General features: G+C 55.4%; 2 protein-coding genes across 7 annotated transcripts; both read left to right on the top strand.

The window, feature by feature from the left end:
- MED22 (mediator complex subunit 22) lies at positions 1–7,754 on the top strand. 5 transcript variants are annotated; one of them, XM_081803894.1, is made up of 5 exons: positions 1–170; positions 584–737; positions 2,214–2,294; positions 3,094–3,254; positions 7,265–7,754. In XM_081803894.1, the coding sequence occupies exons 2-5, from the start codon at positions 615–617 to the stop codon at positions 7,461–7,463; spliced, it is 564 nt and encodes a 187-aa protein (XP_081660020.1). In that variant the 5' UTR covers positions 1–170; positions 584–614; the 3' UTR covers positions 7,464–7,754. The 5 variants fall into 5 exon arrangements, with proteins under 5 accessions (XP_081660020.1, XP_081660017.1, XP_081660016.1 ...); XM_081803891.1 differs by having other exon boundaries at positions 12–133; positions 3,046–3,254; XM_081803890.1 differs by having other exon boundaries at positions 15–170; positions 3,046–3,254.
- A 2,332-nt stretch (positions 7,755–10,086) lies between these two features.
- On the top strand, positions 10,087–16,839 carry SURF6 (surfeit 6). Of its 2 annotated transcripts, XM_081803878.1 has the most exons (6): positions 10,087–10,266; positions 11,329–11,562; positions 11,927–12,007; positions 12,145–12,233; positions 13,567–13,767; positions 13,963–16,839. In XM_081803878.1, exons 1-6 carry the CDS (start codon positions 10,173–10,175, stop codon positions 14,440–14,442), a joined length of 1,179 nt encoding a protein of 392 aa, XP_081660004.1. In that variant the 5' UTR covers positions 10,087–10,172; the 3' UTR covers positions 14,443–16,839. The 2 variants fall into 2 exon arrangements, with proteins under 2 accessions (XP_081660004.1, XP_081660005.1); XM_081803879.1 differs by lacking the exon at positions 11,927–12,007 and having other exon boundaries at positions 10,088–10,266.
- Positions 16,840–20,174: the final 3,335 nt, after the last annotated feature.

The raw sequence follows: 20,174 nt of genomic DNA, 5'->3' as shown, positions 1-20,174 counted from the left end.
TGCCTTAGCGCGGCCGCCGCGGCGGATCGCGGCGAGCGGCGGGGAGCCAGGACTTCCGGGGAGGGGCGTGCGCTTGTCTGCACCCCTCCCCACCCCTGTACCCAGCCGGGTCGCCCCGGGCTCTGCGGACCAGGTGGGGGCGTCGGGGCGGGGTCGCCGTCTTTTCTCAGGTGTGACCCCCCATTCCCCTGCTACAAAGTGACTCCCAGGCCGCGAGTTCGGTCGGTCGGCGGCGCGCAGGCCCCGCGCCAGTCTGCCGGAGCGCGCGGGCGCGCGGGGAGGGAGGGTGGTCCCGGCCGAGGCCCCCCGGAGCGAGCAGGCTGTGGGCGCGGCGGCCCTCCGGGGGCCCGGCCTGGAGCAGAGGGTGCGGCGGGGGAGAATCGGAGGGACGCCTCGGCGGAGGGGCGGGGGGCGGGCGGACGCGCGCTGGCCGGAGCCGAGAGCCCGCAGTGCGCTTGTGTGCTGACGGTTGCACGAGTCTCTGACGGGAGGGGCCTCTCCCGAGATCGCGGTTCTGCTGAGCTGGGGCATGGAGGGTGGGCGGCTGGGGGTGGCTCGGCTCACGCCGGACTCTGGCTCCCAGGTGCCGCCTCCGAGCTGCCTGAGGCCCCGCCATGGCCCAGCAGAGAGCGCTGCCGCAGAGCAAGGAGACACTGCTTCAGTCTTATAACAAGCGGCTCAAGGACGATGTCAAGTCCATCATGGACAACTTCACCGAGATCATCAAGACCGCCAAGGTGGGGGCGGGCAGGCCGGCTCCTGCCCCTCTGAGACCAAGGGAAGGGGAGGGGTCTAGCCAGTGGTGAGCTGAGTGGCCGGCCTGCTGCGGTCAGGTGTCACACGGGTGGGGAGGATCCAGCAGTGAACGCACAGGCCAGGCCTTTGTCCGCATGGGGAAAATATTGGGGAGGGCAGCAGGGGGGTCCGGAGTAGCAAACAGGTCAACCGATAAATAAACCAGCTAGTTACAGGCCCTGGTGAGATGGCCTGGCTTCCGCGTCCAGCGCCCCTTAACCAGCAGCATGGGTCTGGATGAAGACCAGACTTCTCCGTGCCTCTGTTGCCCCTGCATCCTAAGGCCCTTCTGGTGATTGGGTGAATTTGTCTGTGTACAGTGGTTGCCGTGGGGCGTGACTCCAGCCCAGACGTGGTTGCTCTTGCCCCCCAATGCAGTCAGGGAGAAAGGCGGGGGAAGGTCCCTCCAGGTGGTTGGAACCGGCTGTCTGGATCCAGTTGGCAAGCCTGCTGGGCTGCACTGCAGTAAGTTGGGGTGGATCTTGAGACTGCTGTAGACCTCGGAAGGCTTGGTAGGGCCATGATTAAGAAAGCTAAGGTGTATTTAGCGTGCATTCACCGTGTGTCACGCCGTGTCACGAGAGCTGTCGTGTCTTACTGTATTTAACCTTCACACAAGCTCTGTGGGACAGGTAGTGTTGTCTTCTTCATTTTCAGAGGAGGAAACTGAGGCTCAAAAGACTAATTTGCCAAGGTCATTGTGCTAATAGCCGGCAGAGCCAGGATTTGAACCCAGGAATCCAGCTCCTTACTTTAGGGTGCCCTGCCCCCAGCCCAGGGCTGGCAAGGCCCCCTGTGGAAGCCCTGTCCCATGGATGGGCGGGAGCTCTGAGTGGCTTGCACTTTGGACAGGCCAGGCCAGGCAGCACTCCTGGCTCCTCCATGCGCTGTCGGAGACACCTTGGATGCACTCTCTGAGCTGTCCCTGCCTCAGTTTTGCCCACCTGTAAACCTAGGATGGCGGTCCAGGCTTCGGTGAGAATTCCACAAGATAATGGTGGTTAAGCCCTTAACATGACACCTGGCAGCCTGGAAGAGCTAGGAAATAGTTGCTCAAAAGAAATACATCATGCCTTTATGCATTCAGCAGCTCAGTTTACTGAGCATCTGAGCTCGCGACCCCATCTTATACCAAACAGGGCTCCACACCCCAAAGAACACTTGACCTAGACCTCCCTGCAGGCGGCACAGCAGTCAGGGTCCACAGGCATCCGTTTTCCCGGTGAAAGTGCCCGTGAGCTCCTTAGGACAGGAGGGGGTGAGGCTGAACGCCGGCCACGGTCTGGTCCGCGGTGCGTGGCGGAGGAGGTAAAGTGGACGGCAGGCAGGAGGCAGCGGCGGCGGGTGTCCTGCAGCCGGCTAGTTACCTGTGGGTTGGGGCACCTGCCAGTTCTGGGGCTTTTTTGTCTGCCCTCCAGATCGAGGACGAGACACAAGTGTCGAGGGCCACTCAGGGCGAGCAGGACAACTACGAGATGCACGTTCGAGCTGCCAACATTGTGAGTCACTCGGTGGAGGGCAGGGCCCAGGGCTGCAGGAGCCCTGTGGTCCCACCTTTGAGGGGGGGGTGGGGGGGCAAGTGGGCAAACCACTTCTCAGGAGACTCCCCTCGAGAGGAGGGCTGTCTGGCACCTGCGCAAGGGGCGGCAGATGGTCGGCCACATCCATCACGGAGAGTGCTGTGTGATGGTTAGCCTTTCTAAAGGGGTTGACCCTTCTTTGCCGACGAGACAGCTCCCAGAGATTCGTTATGAGAGCGAAAGCAAATTGCCGAACAAACCAAGATGTGCGTTTTCATCGCTTTTGATGTCCCAGAACAAGCACATCAGCCAAATGTTCCCATGGATGTGTGCCCACGGGTGCAAACACATAGGAAAAGCCCCAGAGGAATCCTGCCCAACTGGCCTGCTTGCTGCTCCCAAGGAGGTGCACGGGCAGGCGTTACATGGGACGGTAGTGTTATCTGTGGGGCTTGAGGCTTTGCGAAGCATAATCTGTGTAAGGGAGGGTCCGTACCCCTGCAGCGGCAGCCGGGGTGGGGGTGGGCTGGGAAGCTGGTGGCACCTGCCTTGGAAGCACGTCCATGGGTGGGGGCCACGGACCCTGTCCTCCCGTGGGTCCCTTTCGGTTCTCTCACTGCACGACGACCCTGTGAAGGTCAGTGCTGTGGTCCCACCTGACAGACAAGGAGATGGAGGCGGGGCCGCGGCGGCTTCCTCAGCATGCCTGCCCTGGTTCTGATGGCCTCAGGTCCGAGCTGGTGAGTCCCTGATGAAACTGGTGTCTGACCTCAAGCAGTTCCTCATCCTCAATGACTTCCCGTCGGTAAACGAGGCCATCGACCAGCGCAACCAGCAGCTGCGAGCCCTGCAGGAGGAGTGTGACAGGAAGCTCATTGCCCTGCGGGACGAGATCTCCATCGACCTGTACGAGCTGGAGGAGGAATATTACTCGTCCAGGTACCGATAGGGCTGGACCCCGCGCAGAGCACAGCTGGGGGCCCGGGCCCGGCCTGCAGCCCCGAAGGCCCTGTTTTTGCAAATCCTTCCTGGTCTTGGCAGCACAGACACGTGCCTGGGTTTCAGAGCAGAGCTCACGGTCAGAGCGATTGATGGACAATTTACGCCGCCTGCCAGGCCCTGGGCAGCAGGATGAAAGTCACAGAACTTCAGGGTTTGGGTGGGCCAAGCCCCAGAGCGGAGGGCAGAGCCAGCATTCCTGCTGGGGCTGTCCATTGCCTCATTCTGGGCCTGCGTGCTTCTCTTAGTTTTTTAGTCAATATTTAAACGTTCCAGCCAGGCCTGGGCTAGCTTCTCTTGGCAGCCCAGGCTCATGCCCTGAATGTGCAGGATGCCAGTGCTTGCCTAGAGATGCCGTTCCATGTGGGTATCCCCGAATCTTCAGCGTGTGTGTCAGGGTCCACGGTGGTGTGGGGGTGGGAAGGAGGAAGAAACCCGAGCAGAGGATGGCCTTGAGAGCTGGGCCTGGGGTACCCAGACCACTGAGTTCCTGTTCAGCTCAGCCTGGTTCACAGACCAGAGCCTGCCTACATGTTAGGCCCATGCTGGGCCCCAGGGATACGGCAGTGGGCAAGACCTGTCACCCCAGCCCACGTGCACCACTTGGAATCCTGAAACCTGAGTCGTTTGAGCCCAAGGGGTCCTGAAAAATCAGAGTCCAGGTTTAATATACACGGGGGAACTGAAGCTGGAGACAGGAAGGCCTTACACCTCTGTCCCCATTAGCTCAGAAAGTCAAGTCTCTGTTCAAACGGAGTGGTGCCCCCCCATGCCGTTGCCCAGACAAACGTGTCCTTCCTGTGGTGGCTTTTTCAGATGCTCCTTTCTGCCCTGTGGAGGCCATGCTGAGCCACAGATGCCCAGAGCCAGCATGGTCTGTGGTCTGGGCCTTGGTTTCCCTGCCCTGTACTCAATGCCAGCCCTCACTGTCCCTGGCCATCTTGGCCTCTACGGGAAGGGACAGTGCCACTGTCCAGCCGGAGTGGTTCTAGACTTTCCCAGAGGGTTCTGGGGCCACCTCTGGTCCCTGATACCCATCGGCTCAGCAGACATGGCGGCAAGCACCTCGTACACACCAGGCCTTCAGAGAAGGGTCTGGAGGGGGTCCCTGGGGTGGGGGTGCTGTCTGTGTCTCAGACCATGCCAAGGACATGGTTCACAGCCCCGCGGATTTTTGCAGAATCCCTTCACGTCCCTATGTTTGTTTCCTGCTGCCCCCAAGGACCGGGCTTGTGGACTGAGTGGTTACAGGACAACAATTTAGCCCTGCCTCTCGAGGTTGAGGGCCGGGTTAGGGGGGGTAGTGAGGGACCCGCCCAAAGTCACTTTGACAAGACTGCAGGGAACCCAGGGGCCTGAGTGCCAGGCTTCCCGCGTCCTGCCGTGCCAGTCTCTGGTTCACCCAGGGGGGGTCCTTGCTGTCCCTGGTGCCTTGAGAGGCTGAGTTCCTCCCTCGTGTGCAAATACCTGTGGAAGGCCAGGGCTCAGTTGAGTCACGGCTGCCAGGCTTTGTGCCCCTCCCTAAAAGCCCCCAACACAGGTTGCCATGCCCCGCATGCCGGTGTCCACACTCGCCCGCTCTCTGCTCGTGACTCGCTCTTTCTCTACCTCTTGCCCTCTGCTCTCCTTGGGATGCCGCTCTGTGCCCAAACCACTGAAGGCAGAAGAAGCAAGGGAGGGAGGGAGGTTGGGGTCAGATAGTTGTGGGACCTCTGAGCTCTAGTCACCCCTGGACAGCCCTAGTGAGTCATACTCCTCACCTGCATCCTCACCCCGGTCTTTCCGTGCCTGGGCAGGCCAACCCTGCTGACCTGTGTTAGAGGCCGGGAGACTTGAGTTCAGGGGGCCTACGGGCCTGTCGGCCACACAGCTGGTAGAGTGGTGCAGCACAGAACACCAGGGCTCCTGGTTCTGTCCCCGATTCAGGCAGAGTCCCTGCGGGGCAGAGAACCCAAAAACAAGACAGGGTCTCTGCTATTGGGGTCCTCGCAAAGTGTAGTGACTGTTGAGAGACCATAGCGAGCTCTGGAGCCAGGATAGGAGGCGGCGGCATGGGCTGGCTCAGCCTTGTGGCTGTCAGTTGGGAGATACACTTGGTCAGTCAGAGGGATCTGCCAAGGTCACACAGCCTGCTGGTGGCTGGTCCTGAAGGGCACCTCCTGTAGGATGCTGTATTGGACCCTGAAGCAAGGGCAGCCCCACACGCCCCCCCCCCCGGCCCTTAGCCAGGCCTGCGTGGAGAGGGGCCAGCACAGAGAAGAAGAGGGGAAAGGCAGGTTTGGGGTGTGGTCTGTTTTCTTAACTCTGCTTCTATCTTGCTTCCCCGTCCCCGCGCCCCGCCCCGGCTTCCATCCGTCTCTGCCTGCTCCTGTCTCTCCCTGGGTTTCTGGTGGTGGAAAAGCTCAAGTCTTTGCGAAGCTAATGACCTGCCTCTGTGCGAAGCATACTGGAGGCTGGACCTCGACACAGACTCTGCTGATGGCCTCTCGGCCCTTGTGCTGGCGTCCCCGGAGCCCAGCGCTGGCCCCCTGCAGGCTGCGGCCCCGGCCCACTCCCATGCCGGTGGCCCCGGCGCCGGCCCCACGGAGCACGCCTGAGCCTCCCAGGGCTCCCCTCCCCACACCCCTAGGTTCTTAGGGAGTCTGGTGTCCCTTCCGGGCTCGCCACAGCTTTGCTCCTCTCAGCCTTGCTTCCCCTTGAGAACTTTAGCCCAGGGACAGCTGCCCCCCCACCCCCTGCCAGGAATGTTGGGGAGGAGTAGCTCCCCCAGCCGTTTCCAAGGTGACCCATCTCCCTCTGAGTGGTCACCTCTGTTCACAACCCTCCTGGCCTGCTGGGCAGAAGGTTCCTGGACAGTCCTGTTGAGGCCCCGGTAGTGGGGCAGGAGGATGTCCTGCTATTTAAAAGCTGCAGGATGGTGCTCAGAGTGGACAATATTAGCCAAGTCCAGACTCCCCCTCTCAGGCCAGGCCCTCTGTGCAGAGCTACACCCACTGCCTTGTCCTAAGGGTCCCTGCACTAGCTGACTGTCCCCACAGGGCTGTGGCGGGGAGAGAGATGCTGCCCGCTCTCGCCGAAGCCAGGATTGGAACCTTCCTAATTCTGCCATATATGTTCTGGTAGTTTTGTAATAAGACAGTTGAATAAAGACAGCACTGCCCTTTTGCATTGGTTGGCTCTTTCTTGCTAATCTTGGCCCACTCTGGGACCACCCTTGGTTTCCCAGCGGCTGTTGGGAGAGCAGCTCCTAGGCTCTGCCTGGACAGCCTTGGACTTGGGCAGGGACTTGGTCAGTTTGGGGCTGTGGCTGCATTGCCATTGCCTAGAACTGCCTGGGATCTAGAAAGTCCTTAATATTTGGTGATAGAATGAAAAACTGCTGCCATTGCTGCATGTTCTAAGGTCCAGGTGCCTGCACTTCTGGTCCCTCTTGTCCTCACCGCACCTGGAATCTGTGCTGTAGTTGCCTGCACTACTGGGAGGAGTGGCCGCAGGCTTGGAAGGGGCTGAAGTGGTGTGCCCGCGGTCACTGAGCTGGGAAATGAAGCCGCAGAAGTCAGGACTCAACCCACAGGGAATGCTGGGCCCGATGCCTTGGCACCAGGCTCACGGGGGCGGGGGGGGGGTGTCACACCAGAAGAACTGGGACTTCAACCCCATGCCCTGTCACCAGCATGCCTTATCTCCTCATGAGGGAGACATCGGTCGGTATGTGGGGGAGGTGACAGCCCACAATCCAGTCTCAAGGACAGGGAGGGACACATGCTGAATTATGCTGGGTCCCAGAGACCACCACCCCCACCCCCCCATAGCCAAGCAGAGGCACCACAGAAGTGGGAGCATGGGGCCCAGTCCTGGGTCTGGTCCTGGTTTCCTGGCGTGGTCTGGGGAAGTTGTTTTCCCATTGAGAAACTAGGTGATGAGCTCTTCCCGAAACACCTTAATTGCAGAAATAACTTGTACTTAACACTAACGATGGAAAAAGGGATTAAAACCAATGGAAGCCCATGTGGGGAAAAGCCTGGAGTCGACCAAACCCAATGGTGGGGTTTCGAGTGTCTTCAATTTCCAAACACCCAAGCAGCAAGATCTCTGCACCATCGGTGTTACGCTCTCCTGGGCTGGGCCACTGCTCCCGTTGGAAAATGAAGTTGTTCCTCCTAAAGCGAGGCAGCTCTCCGCCACCTCTTCCTCTCCAGCCCATGCCCCGGCAGCAGAACGAACTCACGGGAGAAACGGGCTGTTGGCAGCTCTCCTCTGAGCCAACTTCCTGCAGGTTTTGTCTCCATGACCCCAGCCGAGCCACATGTATTAGGGTCCCCAGTGGCCTCCACGTCGCTAAACCCTGGGTGGTCCTCAGTCATACCACCTTTGTATTGCAAGTGTTTTACCGTTCAAACCCCTGATGAAGGCATAAAGGTCGCATAAAGAACACCCACACAGACGCGTCTCTGGATTCACCTTTTGCACCTTTACTTGCGCTCTCGTTTATAAAAACTACCTGATTTAATAGCTGCTGGCCTCCTCGTGACACCTCATGTCTAAATACCTGCCAGCTTGCCTCTCTAAGAAAAACCAACACTCTCCACGGCTCAAGGCCAGCATCAGGCCCAAAGTGAACAATCATTCCGTAATAGCATCTAGGATCATGACACATTCTACTTTCCCCAGTTGTTCTCCAAATATCTTGTTATTTTTATTTTGCATTGCATTTACTTACTATTTCTTCTAGTCTTTTGAAATCTACAACAGGATCAGGGTGATGGTCTGGAGTGGGTGACGTACAGTTCTCATTATACTATTTATTTATTTAAAAAGATTCATCCATTTTAGAGTGTATGAGCGGGGGAGGGGCAGAGAGGCAGAGTTGGGGGAAGGCGACACTAATAGACGCCCAACTGACTGTGCTCCCCGCCGGGGATACTTTTAAGGGACAGCCAACAGGATTTGCTCAAGGACTGGGTGTGGGGAATGAGAGGAGGCAGGGTGGCTTCAAGATCTGAGCCTCGAAGCATGGAGTGGCCTTAACTGAGACAGAGAAGGCAGGCAGTGGGGGGAGGCAGGGTTCTGCACATACTCATGGAGATGTGTCTCAGATGTCCAGAAGTGGGCCTGGAGTTCAGGGGAGTCATCAGCACCAAGTCAGGAGCCCTGAGAAGGGTCACTGTGCAGTAAGAGTTGACAGAAAAGGGAAGTGAGGCCCAGAGAGGAGAGAGCAGGTAGGTAGGAGGAAGGCCTGTCATCTGGGGTTCCCAAAATCCTGTGAGGACAGGATTTCAGGGAGGAGGTAGGATTAACTGGTTAAACCCTCCAGACAACTCTCACAGAAAAGGTAACTTAAAATTAAGGCCCATAAATCTAGATTTGCACTCGGAACTCAACTTTTTTCTCCCTTCTCTGTGGCATCTGTTACCCCCTGTCCAGCAAAGACCTCAGGAAAGCCTCAAACACCTCCCTGGAGATGGTGATGCAGGACAGAGAACCCCAGACTTGGGTGTGGACCGGAAGTCTTGCTGAAAGAGGACCCATCATCCCAACCCCCCCCCGGCTCACATCCCTGTCCCTCCATCCGTCTGGCTTTGATGGTTAAAACTGACGGTGCCAGAAAGAACGTTTATGGTTCAGTGAGTGTGCTGTATAGAGATTTGACTGTGTGCACTGAAAATCTGTGGGGGAAGACGATGAAGCTATCCTCTCCTCAAAACGGCACCTCATGACAGAGATTAGGGGTAGAAAGTTAAATCCTTAGTGCTTCAAATATAACATCAGAAGCCTTCTTAAATATATTGAGGTTGTAATTTATAAATCCATGCCCCAGTCTCTCCCTTCCCCTGATGAAAATCGCAAGGCCCCCTTCTCTACTCACCCCAAGGCAACCCTCAAAGGGCTCTGGGTTGTGTCAAAGCCTGTCCATTGCTATGAATTAAGGAACCAGGTGCGGGGTTCTCCAGCCTCAGGCTGGTGAACACTCCTTTCTTTCCCGAGTTCTTTTTTTAAATTTTATATTTAATTTTATTTATCTATTACGTATGTATGTATGAATGAATGAATGAATGAGAGGGAGCAGCAGACTCCCCGCTGAGCAGGGAGCCCCACTGGGGGCCCGATCCCAGGACCCCAGGATCATGACCTGAGCTGAAGGCAGATGCTCAACCGACTGAGCCACCCAGGCGCCCCACCCCCCGTCAGTTCTTAAGGGAGAAGTCTTGTTGTAAATCTCAGTCTGTGATTGCACTGTTCAGAGCAAAGATTCCAGTGGGTCTTCCCTGAGCGCCCCAGCATCCTCCCTACAACATCTCACATCCCTTTCCTCCCGGACCTTTCTCCGGAGCACTCCCTATTACCCGACTCATCCTGTGCTAGTCTTACTTTCACCCGTCACCACCGAAACGCAAACCTGCCGAGGACACTGGTGCGTGTTTTTTTACAGCGCTTGGAGCATGCCCCGCACCTGCTAGGCGCGCGGTCCTCTCTGAGCGGACGTGCTCTCGCCAGGGTCCGCTTGGGATTCGAGTCCCCAGAGGCCTGAACCACGGCGAGTCTGTCCTGTTGCCCCCAGGTACTGAGCGCCTACAGTGGACGCGGCACAGTGCTGGGGGTGGGGGGCACCAGCTCCTTCCCGGTCCGCGGGCAGCGCCCGGGAACCACGGAACCCGCCCAAAGCCCACAATGCTTTGCGCCCCGCCCCACGCGCTTCTTCCGGTGGGGCCAAGCCTGGCTAATCGAGCACCGTGCGCTGGCGGCTCGGCGCTCGGCCGGCGGCGCCTGCGCAACGCGCGGTTTCCGGCGTGGGTGGTGCGGCGGAAGCTGCCGGGGTAGTGTGTGTGCCACACGAGGAGGGTCGCGGAGATTGCGGCCATGGCCTCTCTGCTCGCTAAGGACGCCTACCTGCAGGGTCTGGCCAGGAAAATCTGCTGTCAGCCCAGCCCGGAGCCGCAGAAACGCAAGTCCGGTAATGCGCCGCCCGGGGTCGGGCCTGGCAGGACTTGGTCGGGGGGGGGGGGGTGCTGCACCGCCCGCTGCGGCCGGCCGGCGTCCCCCGCACTGTATCTTGTAGCCTTCGGCTGGGTTAGACGCGTAGATGCGCGGAACACGCTTGTAAGATTCTAGGAAGACAGACAAGAGGTGTTTAAAGTTGCCGCTGTCTCCCTGCTTGTTGTGGGCATCAGCCTAGGGGTTCCAGGAGTCCAGCTCCATCCGACCACCGGGCGGGCGGCTCCTGCGGGGCTTGGCGGAGGTGACCCGGTAGAGTGGGCAGGGTAGTGAGAAGCAGGGAACCGGGATGCCTCCTGGCAGTGAGGGTTTATGGGGCATGGGTGGCTGGGAGGTCGATACACAAGCAGGTGAAACAGGCGGACCTCACAGGAGCTGGGACTTGGGAGTGCTGCCTGGGCCGGGAGGAGGGGAGAGTGGCAGGGGCTGCAGGGAGCTAGAGAAAAAACGACCTTTTGTTTTTATGCAAAGCAAGCTTTTTCAGTATACAAAGTTAAAAAACTTAAGTGGGTTTTTTTAAGTAGTCGGTTATAATTTAGGTTTATGTCTTTTCAGGTTTTCTTTTATGAGCATAGTTTATGTATTAAAACACTCTACTTTGTGTACTCGTTTTATTCGGTAAATGTGAACCTTACTTGATTCGTTAAAGTGAAACCTGCGTCATCATTTAACAGCACTTTATCCATAGCAGTGCCTTAACTTGACCTTGTAGATGGGTATTTAGGTTTTCCTAGTTATTCTCTCAGACGACATTGTGATGAGTATCTCTGAGGCCATATTTTTGTGCATATCTGGAATGGATTCTCACAAGCAGACTGCTGGGTCAAGTGTGGATGTTTTTCAGGGTTTTGAGAGGTGTGGCCGATGTGCTTTCTAGGGTTTGTGGGTCTGAGCTCTACAGATAAGGGTGGGTGGTCCTTCCCAGCCTCCTTTTGGGATCAAAGCTTTTGCAAGACTTTTCCTGCCAGTTGAATGGGTTGCAAAGGTTGGGACTGCAGCCCTTTTTAATTTTGTGTTTCAGCCAGCAAAACTCAAGGCTCAGAAGCTGCTGGGCCCCCAAAAAAGAAGAGGAAGAAAGCGCAGAAGAAATCCCGGGAGCGGGAAAAGGCTGTGGAGCTGAAGACCCAGGCTCTAGGGGAAAAGTCTCCAGCATCTTCCAGGGACAAAAAGCCAGCAGTACCTGAGGAGGGAGAGGCCTTCAGCTCCATGGGATCTCCAGCAGATGGGGATGTGGAGCAGGGCCAGCTGAGATCAGGTGAAAACATGGTCCTAAGAAAATATGGTGCCAGGCACACTGGGGTACCTTGAGACTTTCCATAGAGTGAGCTTTCAGGGGACAGATCCAGGGGCTCTTGGGTAGATAAGATCCCTGGAAGTACATGGTGGTTCCAGGCCACTTGGCAACTGGGTCTGGTGAGGGGCAAGGTCATGTCCCCCTGAGGACCTGGAGCAGCTTGCCCTGCAGAGCCTCACTGCCCGCAGGTGTCTGAAGGGGAGTCATGAGAACTGACCTGTGGAGAGACGTAGGGAAACCCAGGCTGCAGAAGTTGGAAGAAATGAGAGATGGGTTTGGCTTGACCTGTAGGAAGTGTTTTGTCACACTTGGTCCTTTTGCACAGGGGTGTTCTGTTCTGGAGGATGTCTTAGGGGCCATTCCAGCCTGAAGAGGTGGAGTAAAATTTACTGGAACTGCCCTGCAGGTGGGCGAGTGGCCACCTGGCGGTCGTGGGGTGGGGGCAGCGTGTGGAGGTTCAGGCTTTGAAGCTGGGCCTTGGGAAAAGGGACGGGACGATCAGGGAGGGGTTTTCTTCTCAGCTCTCCACTTCCTTCCTTACAGATACTCTGGTCACAAAGCTTGACTCTCTGTTTGCCCTGGATGTTGTGCGGCAGCGGCTACATGAAAAAATGCGGGAGGCCCGGGGCCAGGTGAGTGGGGAGGCCGCTGGGGTTCAGGGAGCAGTGTGGTTTCCTGCAGTGGTTTCCCTGCTCTGCCTGGAGGAGAAGGTGCCTTGGTGCTCTTTGTGGGGTTGGCTCCCAGCTCTGCCAGCTATTGTAGGGCTGACCGGAGGGACATCAGCTGCTTTTCCCACCCCTGTAGCGGGTCCTGCCAGGGCCTTGGCAGCTTTGTTTGGCAAGAGATCAGGTGTGGTTTGTGGCTTCTCGGGGAGCCTGCATTCCCAGCGTCACTTGCCTTGTATGATCTGTGCTGGGCTGCAGATTCCTTGTGCCCTCGAAAGAGGCTCAGCCTCCTCTCTCTGGAAAGCTGCCTTTGCTGAACATACCAGGCAGCACTTCTGTCCCCCGAAGTGTCATGACAGCCCTGTAAGTTAGGCGAGGACCTGAGATGAGGTGATCTGCACAGGGAGCACCAGACCTGAACCGGCTTGGGCTGTTTGTGCTAGCATTGTAGTTCTCCCACTCAGCCACCACCTGCCCTTTCCTGGGGACATGCCCTGGGCCTCTTGCTGGGTGGGGACGGTCCCCCAGCTTCTTTGTGCATCTGCCTGGGGATAAGCCCGGGGGTCATTCCTAAGGAGTGGTCCAAGCTCCGGGCCTGGTCCTTCTGCACACAGGTCTGGGTCAGCCTGGTCTAGGGTTCTCTTGTTAGCCTCTAGAAGGAAGGGGTCAGGGATGTCACCAGCAGAATGGTGCCATGGTCAGCACAGGCACTGGGTCATTCTGACCTCATGCCACGTTCTAGTTGGTGGCTTTGGTTAAGCGTGTTGTTTTCATCTATGAAGTGATGCAGGATATGTTCCCTATGGAAGCATTAGAAAGATAGAGGAACCGTGTTTGTAAAGCGCCCTGGTGTAATGCGCCTGGGGACTGGAAACCATGAACTCAGGGGTTCTCTTGTCCTTTTGGGGGTCCCTTGTGTTTTAGGTGATAGATCATTTCACAGAGGAACACTGAAGTCAGTGGGCAGCTTGTCCTGCTCAGCAGTCTCCTCACCTGCTTTCCTGCCCTGATTCCACATCCCAGACCGGGGCCCCGCAAATTGGAAGGACCTTATACATGAATTTTTTTTTTTTTTTTTTAAAGATTTTATTTATTTATTTGACAGAGAGAGACACAGCCTGAGAGGGAACACAAGCAGGGGAAGTGAGAGAGGGAGAAGCAGGCCTCCCGTGGAGCAGGGAGCCCGATGCGGGGCTCGATCCCAGGACCCCAGGATCATGACCTGAGCCGAAGGCAGACGCTTAACGACTGAGCCACCCAGGCGCCCCCTTATACATGAATTTTTGCTCCCTTCCTCCAGGGACACAACACGGAGCTGTCTCCTGCCACTTTGGAGAAGAGACGGCGGAGAAAGCAGGAGCGGGACCGGAAAAAGAGGAAACGAAGGGAGTTGAGGGCAAAGGAGAAGGTGGCAAAGGCTACGGAGGCTGCCAAGCCACCCCATGAGCTGTCCCATGAGCAGCCCCACGAGGAGGTGCAGCCGGGGCTGCTCTTCAATAAGGTGAGGGGCGGACACAGCCATGGAGCGTGGGGACCCGGGCTCTACCCCTGGCTGGCTGTGTGACCTCTGGCCCACAACTGCCAATCTGCAGAGTGGGGTAGCGACCAGTGCCTGCCCACGGGGGTGCTTGTGAGCATTCGCGGGAAAGGCACCATAAAGCTGTAATTCACCTCGGTTGCAACCCTTACTTCTGAGGTGGAGGTGACCGAGGAGCAAGCAGCCAGCAAGGCCCAGCGCCGGAAGGAGAAGAGGCAGAAGCTGAAGGGGAACCTGGCGCCGCTGACGGGCAGGAACTACCGGCAGCTGCTGGAGCGCCTGCAGGCACGGCAGGCTCGGCTGGAAGAGCTGCGGGACCAGGATGAGGGGAAGGCACGGGAGCTGGAGAGCAAGATGCAGTGGACCAACCTGCTGTACAAGGCCGAGGGCGTGCGCATCCGTGACGATGAGCACCTGCTGCAGGAGGCCCTGAAGCGCAAGGAGAAGCGGCATGAGCAGCGGAAGCGCAGGTGGGAGAAGCGCACGGCCCAAGTGGTTGAGAAGATGCAGCAGCGGCAGGACAAGCGGCGGCAGAACCTGCGCAAGAAGAAGGTGGCCCGGGCTGAGCGACGCCTAGAGAAGGCCCGCAAGAAGGGCCGGATTCTGCCCCAGGACCTGGAGCGGGCTGGCCTGGCGTGAGGGCCTGTAGCCCGGGCGCCCAGACCTTGTCCCTGACCTGGGACTGCGCTCCCACCTCATGTGACCGCGGCCAGGAGCTCAGTCTTTGTGGTCTAGGCTCCTTGGAAGTGGTGGGGGGTTCCATGGGCTCACCCTGCAAGCTGGTTGTGAGGGCTCCGCTCCCATGTAAGAAAGAAAGGGAGCGCTGTTGAGAATGGAGAAATAGATCTTCAGAGCCTGGAAAGAGGTGACCGGGTCCAGGTTCCAGCCTTCTCTTGGGAGGCCGCAGAGCTCCCCAGAAGTTTGCAGGGTGAGGGATGTGTGGAGGGCGTGAAGGTTCTGGTGGGGGCACTTCACTGGCTCCTTCTTCTTCTCCTGGCTTGACAGGAGCCGGGAAAGAATGGCCTTTGGGACTATCCAGGTCAGTCTAAAACTCACCTGGAAAGAAGGAAACTCAAAACTGCTGTAGCCCAGTCCAAGGTGGCATTGGCCTCAGGTGACTGGCAGAGGGTGGAGCCAACCTTGGGTGTGACTGGGAGGGAGTTATCCTGAGTTGATTTGTAAGAGGAGCAAAAATTAGAGCTTAAGGTAAACACCCGCCTGAAAAGAGTTAAGATGCCTGCTGGAGGCTGCCTCAGGGGCTCAGTGATTCAAGCGCACCTGACTCTTGGTTTTGGCTCAGATCCTGATCTCAGGGTCTTCTGATGGAGCCCCACATCAGGCTCCACCCTTAGCGTGGAGTCTGCTTGAAATTCTGTCTTGCTTTCCCTCTGCTCTTCCCGCTCCTGCTGTTTCTCTAAAATAAATCTTTAGTGGAAAAAAAGAGATGCGGGTTGGAAGTTCAGCACAGTGTGCGCCATGCTGGGAGGAAGGGGGAGACGGGGTGGGCTGGAGGACGTCAGTCCAGGAGAAGGCAGGAGACAAGGAAGGCTAGAAGCTAGGACTCAGTGAGGCGATGGAAGATGCCCAGTGAGGGGGTGGAATTCCACGCACACCTGCGGGCAGGCAGACCCGCTGCAGACGCACAGGACCCCGGGGGGGATTTCATGGCTCCTGAGTAATAATTCAGTAAAGCCGTCAATAACTGTTTTGACTGAGTTCCAGTTAAGAAACACACTGTAACAGAAAGGCTGGCGTGGCTGTACCGGACAGAGTGGACCTGAGGATAAACAGCACTGCGGAGGGGAAAGTAGATCACTGCGGGATGGAGGGGCTCCGCGCCCCCTGCAGGCAGAGCGATTCTGACGCCCCCAGTGATGGAGCTGCAAGTCTCCCAGGGGAAATCTGCTCACAGACAAGAGCAGAGGATTTCTGGTGCCTCTCTTAGGCCTAGAAACACCCGGCAGAACTCCGGTGGATACGGAAGGTCTAGATGAGAGTTGATGAGCTTGTCTAAGGACACAGAGCGGTGTGTCTGGAAACAAGGTGCAGACTCTCCACCCGCATCTGGAGCAGCAACGAGAACTGACCGCCTGGTCCATGAAGCAAGGTTTCCGTTTCAAGGAATCGGTGTCCTACCAGGGGTGTTGTCTGGCCGCGGCATGATCTAGTTGTTAGAGTTGAGGCGTGATTGTAGAAGTTTCATATTCAGAAGTTTAAAAACATATTTCTGAGTTACCTGTGTGTCATTGTGGGAGATGGAGCCTAACTCCCAAGTGTCAGCACTGAAAATGCCCTGAATCACCCTCTCGGCCTCCCCAGGCCTGGCCAGTCACCCCCTCCTTGGCCCAGAGCTTCGGGGCTGCTGGTGTGCAGGGCAGGGCGGCACATGATGTGTTCTGGGGTACGGGGGCAACACAAGCAGCTCATCCAGGGGCATTAGTGGACAATAGCACATGGACAATAGAGAAGAAAACATTTCCAGAACCAAATGGTGGTAGGCCCCAGTTTCAAAGGTACCCCCCGCTCGGGCAGAGGGAAGCGGATGAAGATTGCCCTAACCAGAACCCCTCCTGCACAGGAACTGGGGTTCCAACAGTCCCAAAGATCGTGGTAGTATGAAAAGTAATACAGGGAAAGTTCACTAAAACAGAGTCAGGAGGCCAGAAAGAGGAGCTCTTGTGCACTGTGTCACCCAGAGTCAGTTCCAGAAAGAACCATCACACACCCCAGCAGAAGTATCCTCCACAGGAGAGAATCAGGACTACAGACCCAACAGAAGGATGGACGCTTCATCTCCTGTGAGAAATCCACGACTCCAGCAACTCAGCCAGTGAGAAACTGCCCTCGCCCTGAACTCCTGCTCTTGCCCAGTGGACTTCGGTTCAGGACAGCCCCTTCTAACTTTCTCCTCATAAAATAACACTTCTTTCTTTGTTGGAGTTGTCTGTGGTTTTACTTAGCTTGTATGTCCCGAATTGCAATTCTCTGCTATTCCCGAATAAACCCATTTTGTTGGTCAAGTACCGGCGGTTTTAAGGTCAGCAGTAGTCTCCTTTTGGCCCTGGCTCTTTGGGTGGGGCTCAGAAGAAGGATCCCAGCCAGCCTTCCTTCGTGTTTGGGGCCCCAGGACTTGAACTAATGCATGTTTAGAAATTCAGTGAGGGGCTGTGACCAATCAGGTAGCTCAAGTGAGGCTTCTGTTCACCAGACCTGGGGTTGGGGGTCAGAGAGAGGGGTCTCCAGACCCCGGTGGGTCGTCTCATCCAGTTCACTGCACTAGTCTGGCAGGAAGTCACAGGAAGCTTGCATACATGGCCTGTGGAAATAACACTTTGCTGTGTGTTCTCTGCTCTTGGGTTGTGACACCTGTGTTGGCCCTGGGAGCTCAGTTATGGTCCCCTACCAGCGTTCCAGGTTCAGAGAAGAGCCATCGTGCTGCTTTTCCAGGATGTCTGAGCTCTGCATGTGGCAAAGGTGTGTCTTCTGGATCTGCCCCTGGCCATCTGTTGGTGGATGAGCAGGTAACATGGTAAGGCTCCTCCAACAAGCCTACCTCTCCATTGGGATTTCTTACCTTTCTGTTATTCCAGGGGATTTCCGGAAGCTTCACTTACTTTAGTGTGGACCTCAGTGACTCCGGGTTTTGTTTGGGCAACAGAGGAAATCACTGAATTCTTCCTAGTTCCCTAGCTGGCCCACTGAATCTTGACTCCAGATGCAAGCCAGTCTGACATTGCATCCCGCCTTCTGGCCAGGTACTTCCCGGATCAGTTCCCACATATTTCCTTGATAATTTTGGATATAGAGCAGCAAATGTTTGTTTACTTAGTTGAACCTTCCTACTTTGACCTTGTAATTGGGTACTTGGGGCCTGCTGGGGTCTGACTCTGCTTGTAGGTCTAGAGACAGGAAAGCGAGATGGCCGTGAGGATGAGGACGCTGGCTCCTCGCAGTTTTGCTGAGAACCTGAAACTGCTCTCAGTGGTAAAGTTTATCAGTTAGGAAAACAGGCAGACTAAAAACATTGGATCTGAAAGCTTTTGTCTGCAAGCACCACACGTTCTCACATTTCACTGGCCAAAACAAGTCACATAGCTGCACCTACCTTCATTGGGCACAGAAACGCAGCCTAGTCAGTGCCCAGAGGAAGAGCCAGGATGCTTTGAAGAGGCCGATGCTTCCCGAGGAGAGGCTGCCTGCCACCACTCCTGGCACAGATTTCTATGTCAATCACGGCTCTTAACTGCAAGCTGTAGATGACAACTGTTGATCTAAGCAGAAGAGATTAAGAGATTATGACACACCCAACTTGATGATGTCAGCATAAAGCTGGTATTTCTTCTCTCAGAAAGCACCAAAGCCAACTAGGAAAATAGAGAAGACAAGCCCACCCTAGTTGTAAGGAGGAGGCATTGATGTCCCAACCCATACAACAGTTGACGGTGCGGAAGCCAGCAGGGATTGGATGGGAGGAGAATGAAGTAAGGAGGGGCTGTCCTTGGTTGTAGATCTCTGGGAGGACTGATAAGTCCCCTTCTCCACGATGCAGATACAAAGCCTGTGCTAGCCCCGAGAAGGTGAGGGGAAGTGTGGCAGCTGGAGCCTGCATGGGAGTTTGGTTCTGGGAAGCAGAGTGTGGCGAGGGGACAAAGACTCCACCACCCTGGCTGGAACTCCTCTGTGGTGGGGGCTGTGGTGACAGGGACGTTGCTTTGAGAACATTCCTACAGCTTCCTTTCTCTCTGACTCAGGGATATAAAAGCTGAAGTTTGCACATCCAGCCTTGGGCCATAAGGAAAATCCTGTTGCTCTGAAAGATAATTATGTTTCATCCTGCATCATTGACACTGGGGCAGATACCTGGGCCGGGAAGAACCTTATCTTCAATGAGTTTCAAAGTGGGAATTCGCATGAGAGCTGTGTAATATCACACGATACAAAGAAGCAAAGAGCCGGTAGCAGGTGCACTTGAAGAACCCACGCCAAAATGCTTTTTGCCAGTGAATTTTCTCAAATATTTAAGTACTAAAAATACAAAAAAAGCAATCACCTCTATAAAGAAAGCCCAAAGCCCAAAGTAGAAAAACGACCTTATTGAGGAGATAGTCAACAGAAGGATTGAAAAATATCAGGCAAGGGGAGCCTGCCTCGTTCAGTCTGTGGAGCATGTGACTCCTGATTTCAGGTTTGTGAGTTCAAGCCCCACATTGCGCGTAGAGGTTACTTAAAAATAAAATCATTTAAAAAAAATCAGACAAGCCCATGAAAGAGTGGAAAGTAAGTCATCACAGAAATAATATTAGAAGCAGGATATGAAAGAATAAACACTCCTAAAATTTTACACACCTCTGAGAGGCATAGACAAAACATGTAGGGAAGTAAAATGGAATAAAGCATTAAGAAAGTGCAAAGAGAAATTCCAAAGTATTGAAAAACACACCAAAGAACACCAACCAAAGCTAAAGGTCCTTCAAAGCTGTAAAAAACAAACAGGAAGAACTTCACAGGACTAAGTAAATGTTGTGGCCATAACTGATAATCCATTCTATTCCCTTATCAAAGGCAAGGAGTTTCCACCTGGACCACAAAGCAAGCCTGAACTCAGTAATGTGAATAAGAAACACACTTTACAGCGATGTGAGGCAGATGGACTCACAACCAAAAGGTTCACAAGGAAACCCAATGAATGCAAAGAATCTCTAGGCTGCGCTCATGGTCCCTGTCGCCACTGACTTCAGGGACGGGAGCCGTGGTTGAGAAACAGCCAGCTTCTTACGACAACAAGCGGCATTCTCAACGGAGCTGGGTAGATGGGACTATCTGTCCATCAAACAGCACATCATTAACGTAAAATGCAAGGGAGATGGGCTAAATGAGCTTCTAGCTATTTCTGTCTGTTCATTCGGATGAGCCCGACACAGAATAATTCCGAAACCTGAAGTGACAGATTCGCCCATGCAGGTGTGACGTGTATACTGAGAGTAGACCGTATAAATATTCAAATACTCACGGGGTGGTCACAAATTAACTCATTATAAAATAAATCTTAATACACTAAATAAAACAAGAATGCTGCAGGCAACGTTAACATTCTCAAATTATAGCAAATAATAATAATAATACAATAAAAACTGCTACCCTCCAGTGATTTTTAAAAATCTCTCAACAACTGGGAAGAAAGCAAGCAGACAAGGGCTTCAGAGTCAGTGGGTTGCAGCTGACGCAGTGCTCAGAGAAATGAGCTGATTTTTTAAGATACTATATTTATTTGAGAGAGAGTATGAGCAGGGGAGAGGGGCAGAGGGAGAGGGAGAAGCACACTCTCTACAGAGCCAGGAGCCCAACGTGGGACTCAATTCCAGGACCCTGGG

The sequence above is a fragment of the Leptonychotes weddellii genome, chromosome 14 (genome assembly GCF_054177405.1).
Source record: "Leptonychotes weddellii isolate Sample4059 chromosome 14, ASM5417740v2, whole genome shotgun sequence".
In the NCBI taxonomy this organism is placed as follows: Eukaryota; Metazoa; Chordata; class Mammalia; order Carnivora; family Phocidae; genus Leptonychotes; species Leptonychotes weddellii.
This window is presented reverse-complemented; position numbering and strand designations above follow the sequence as displayed.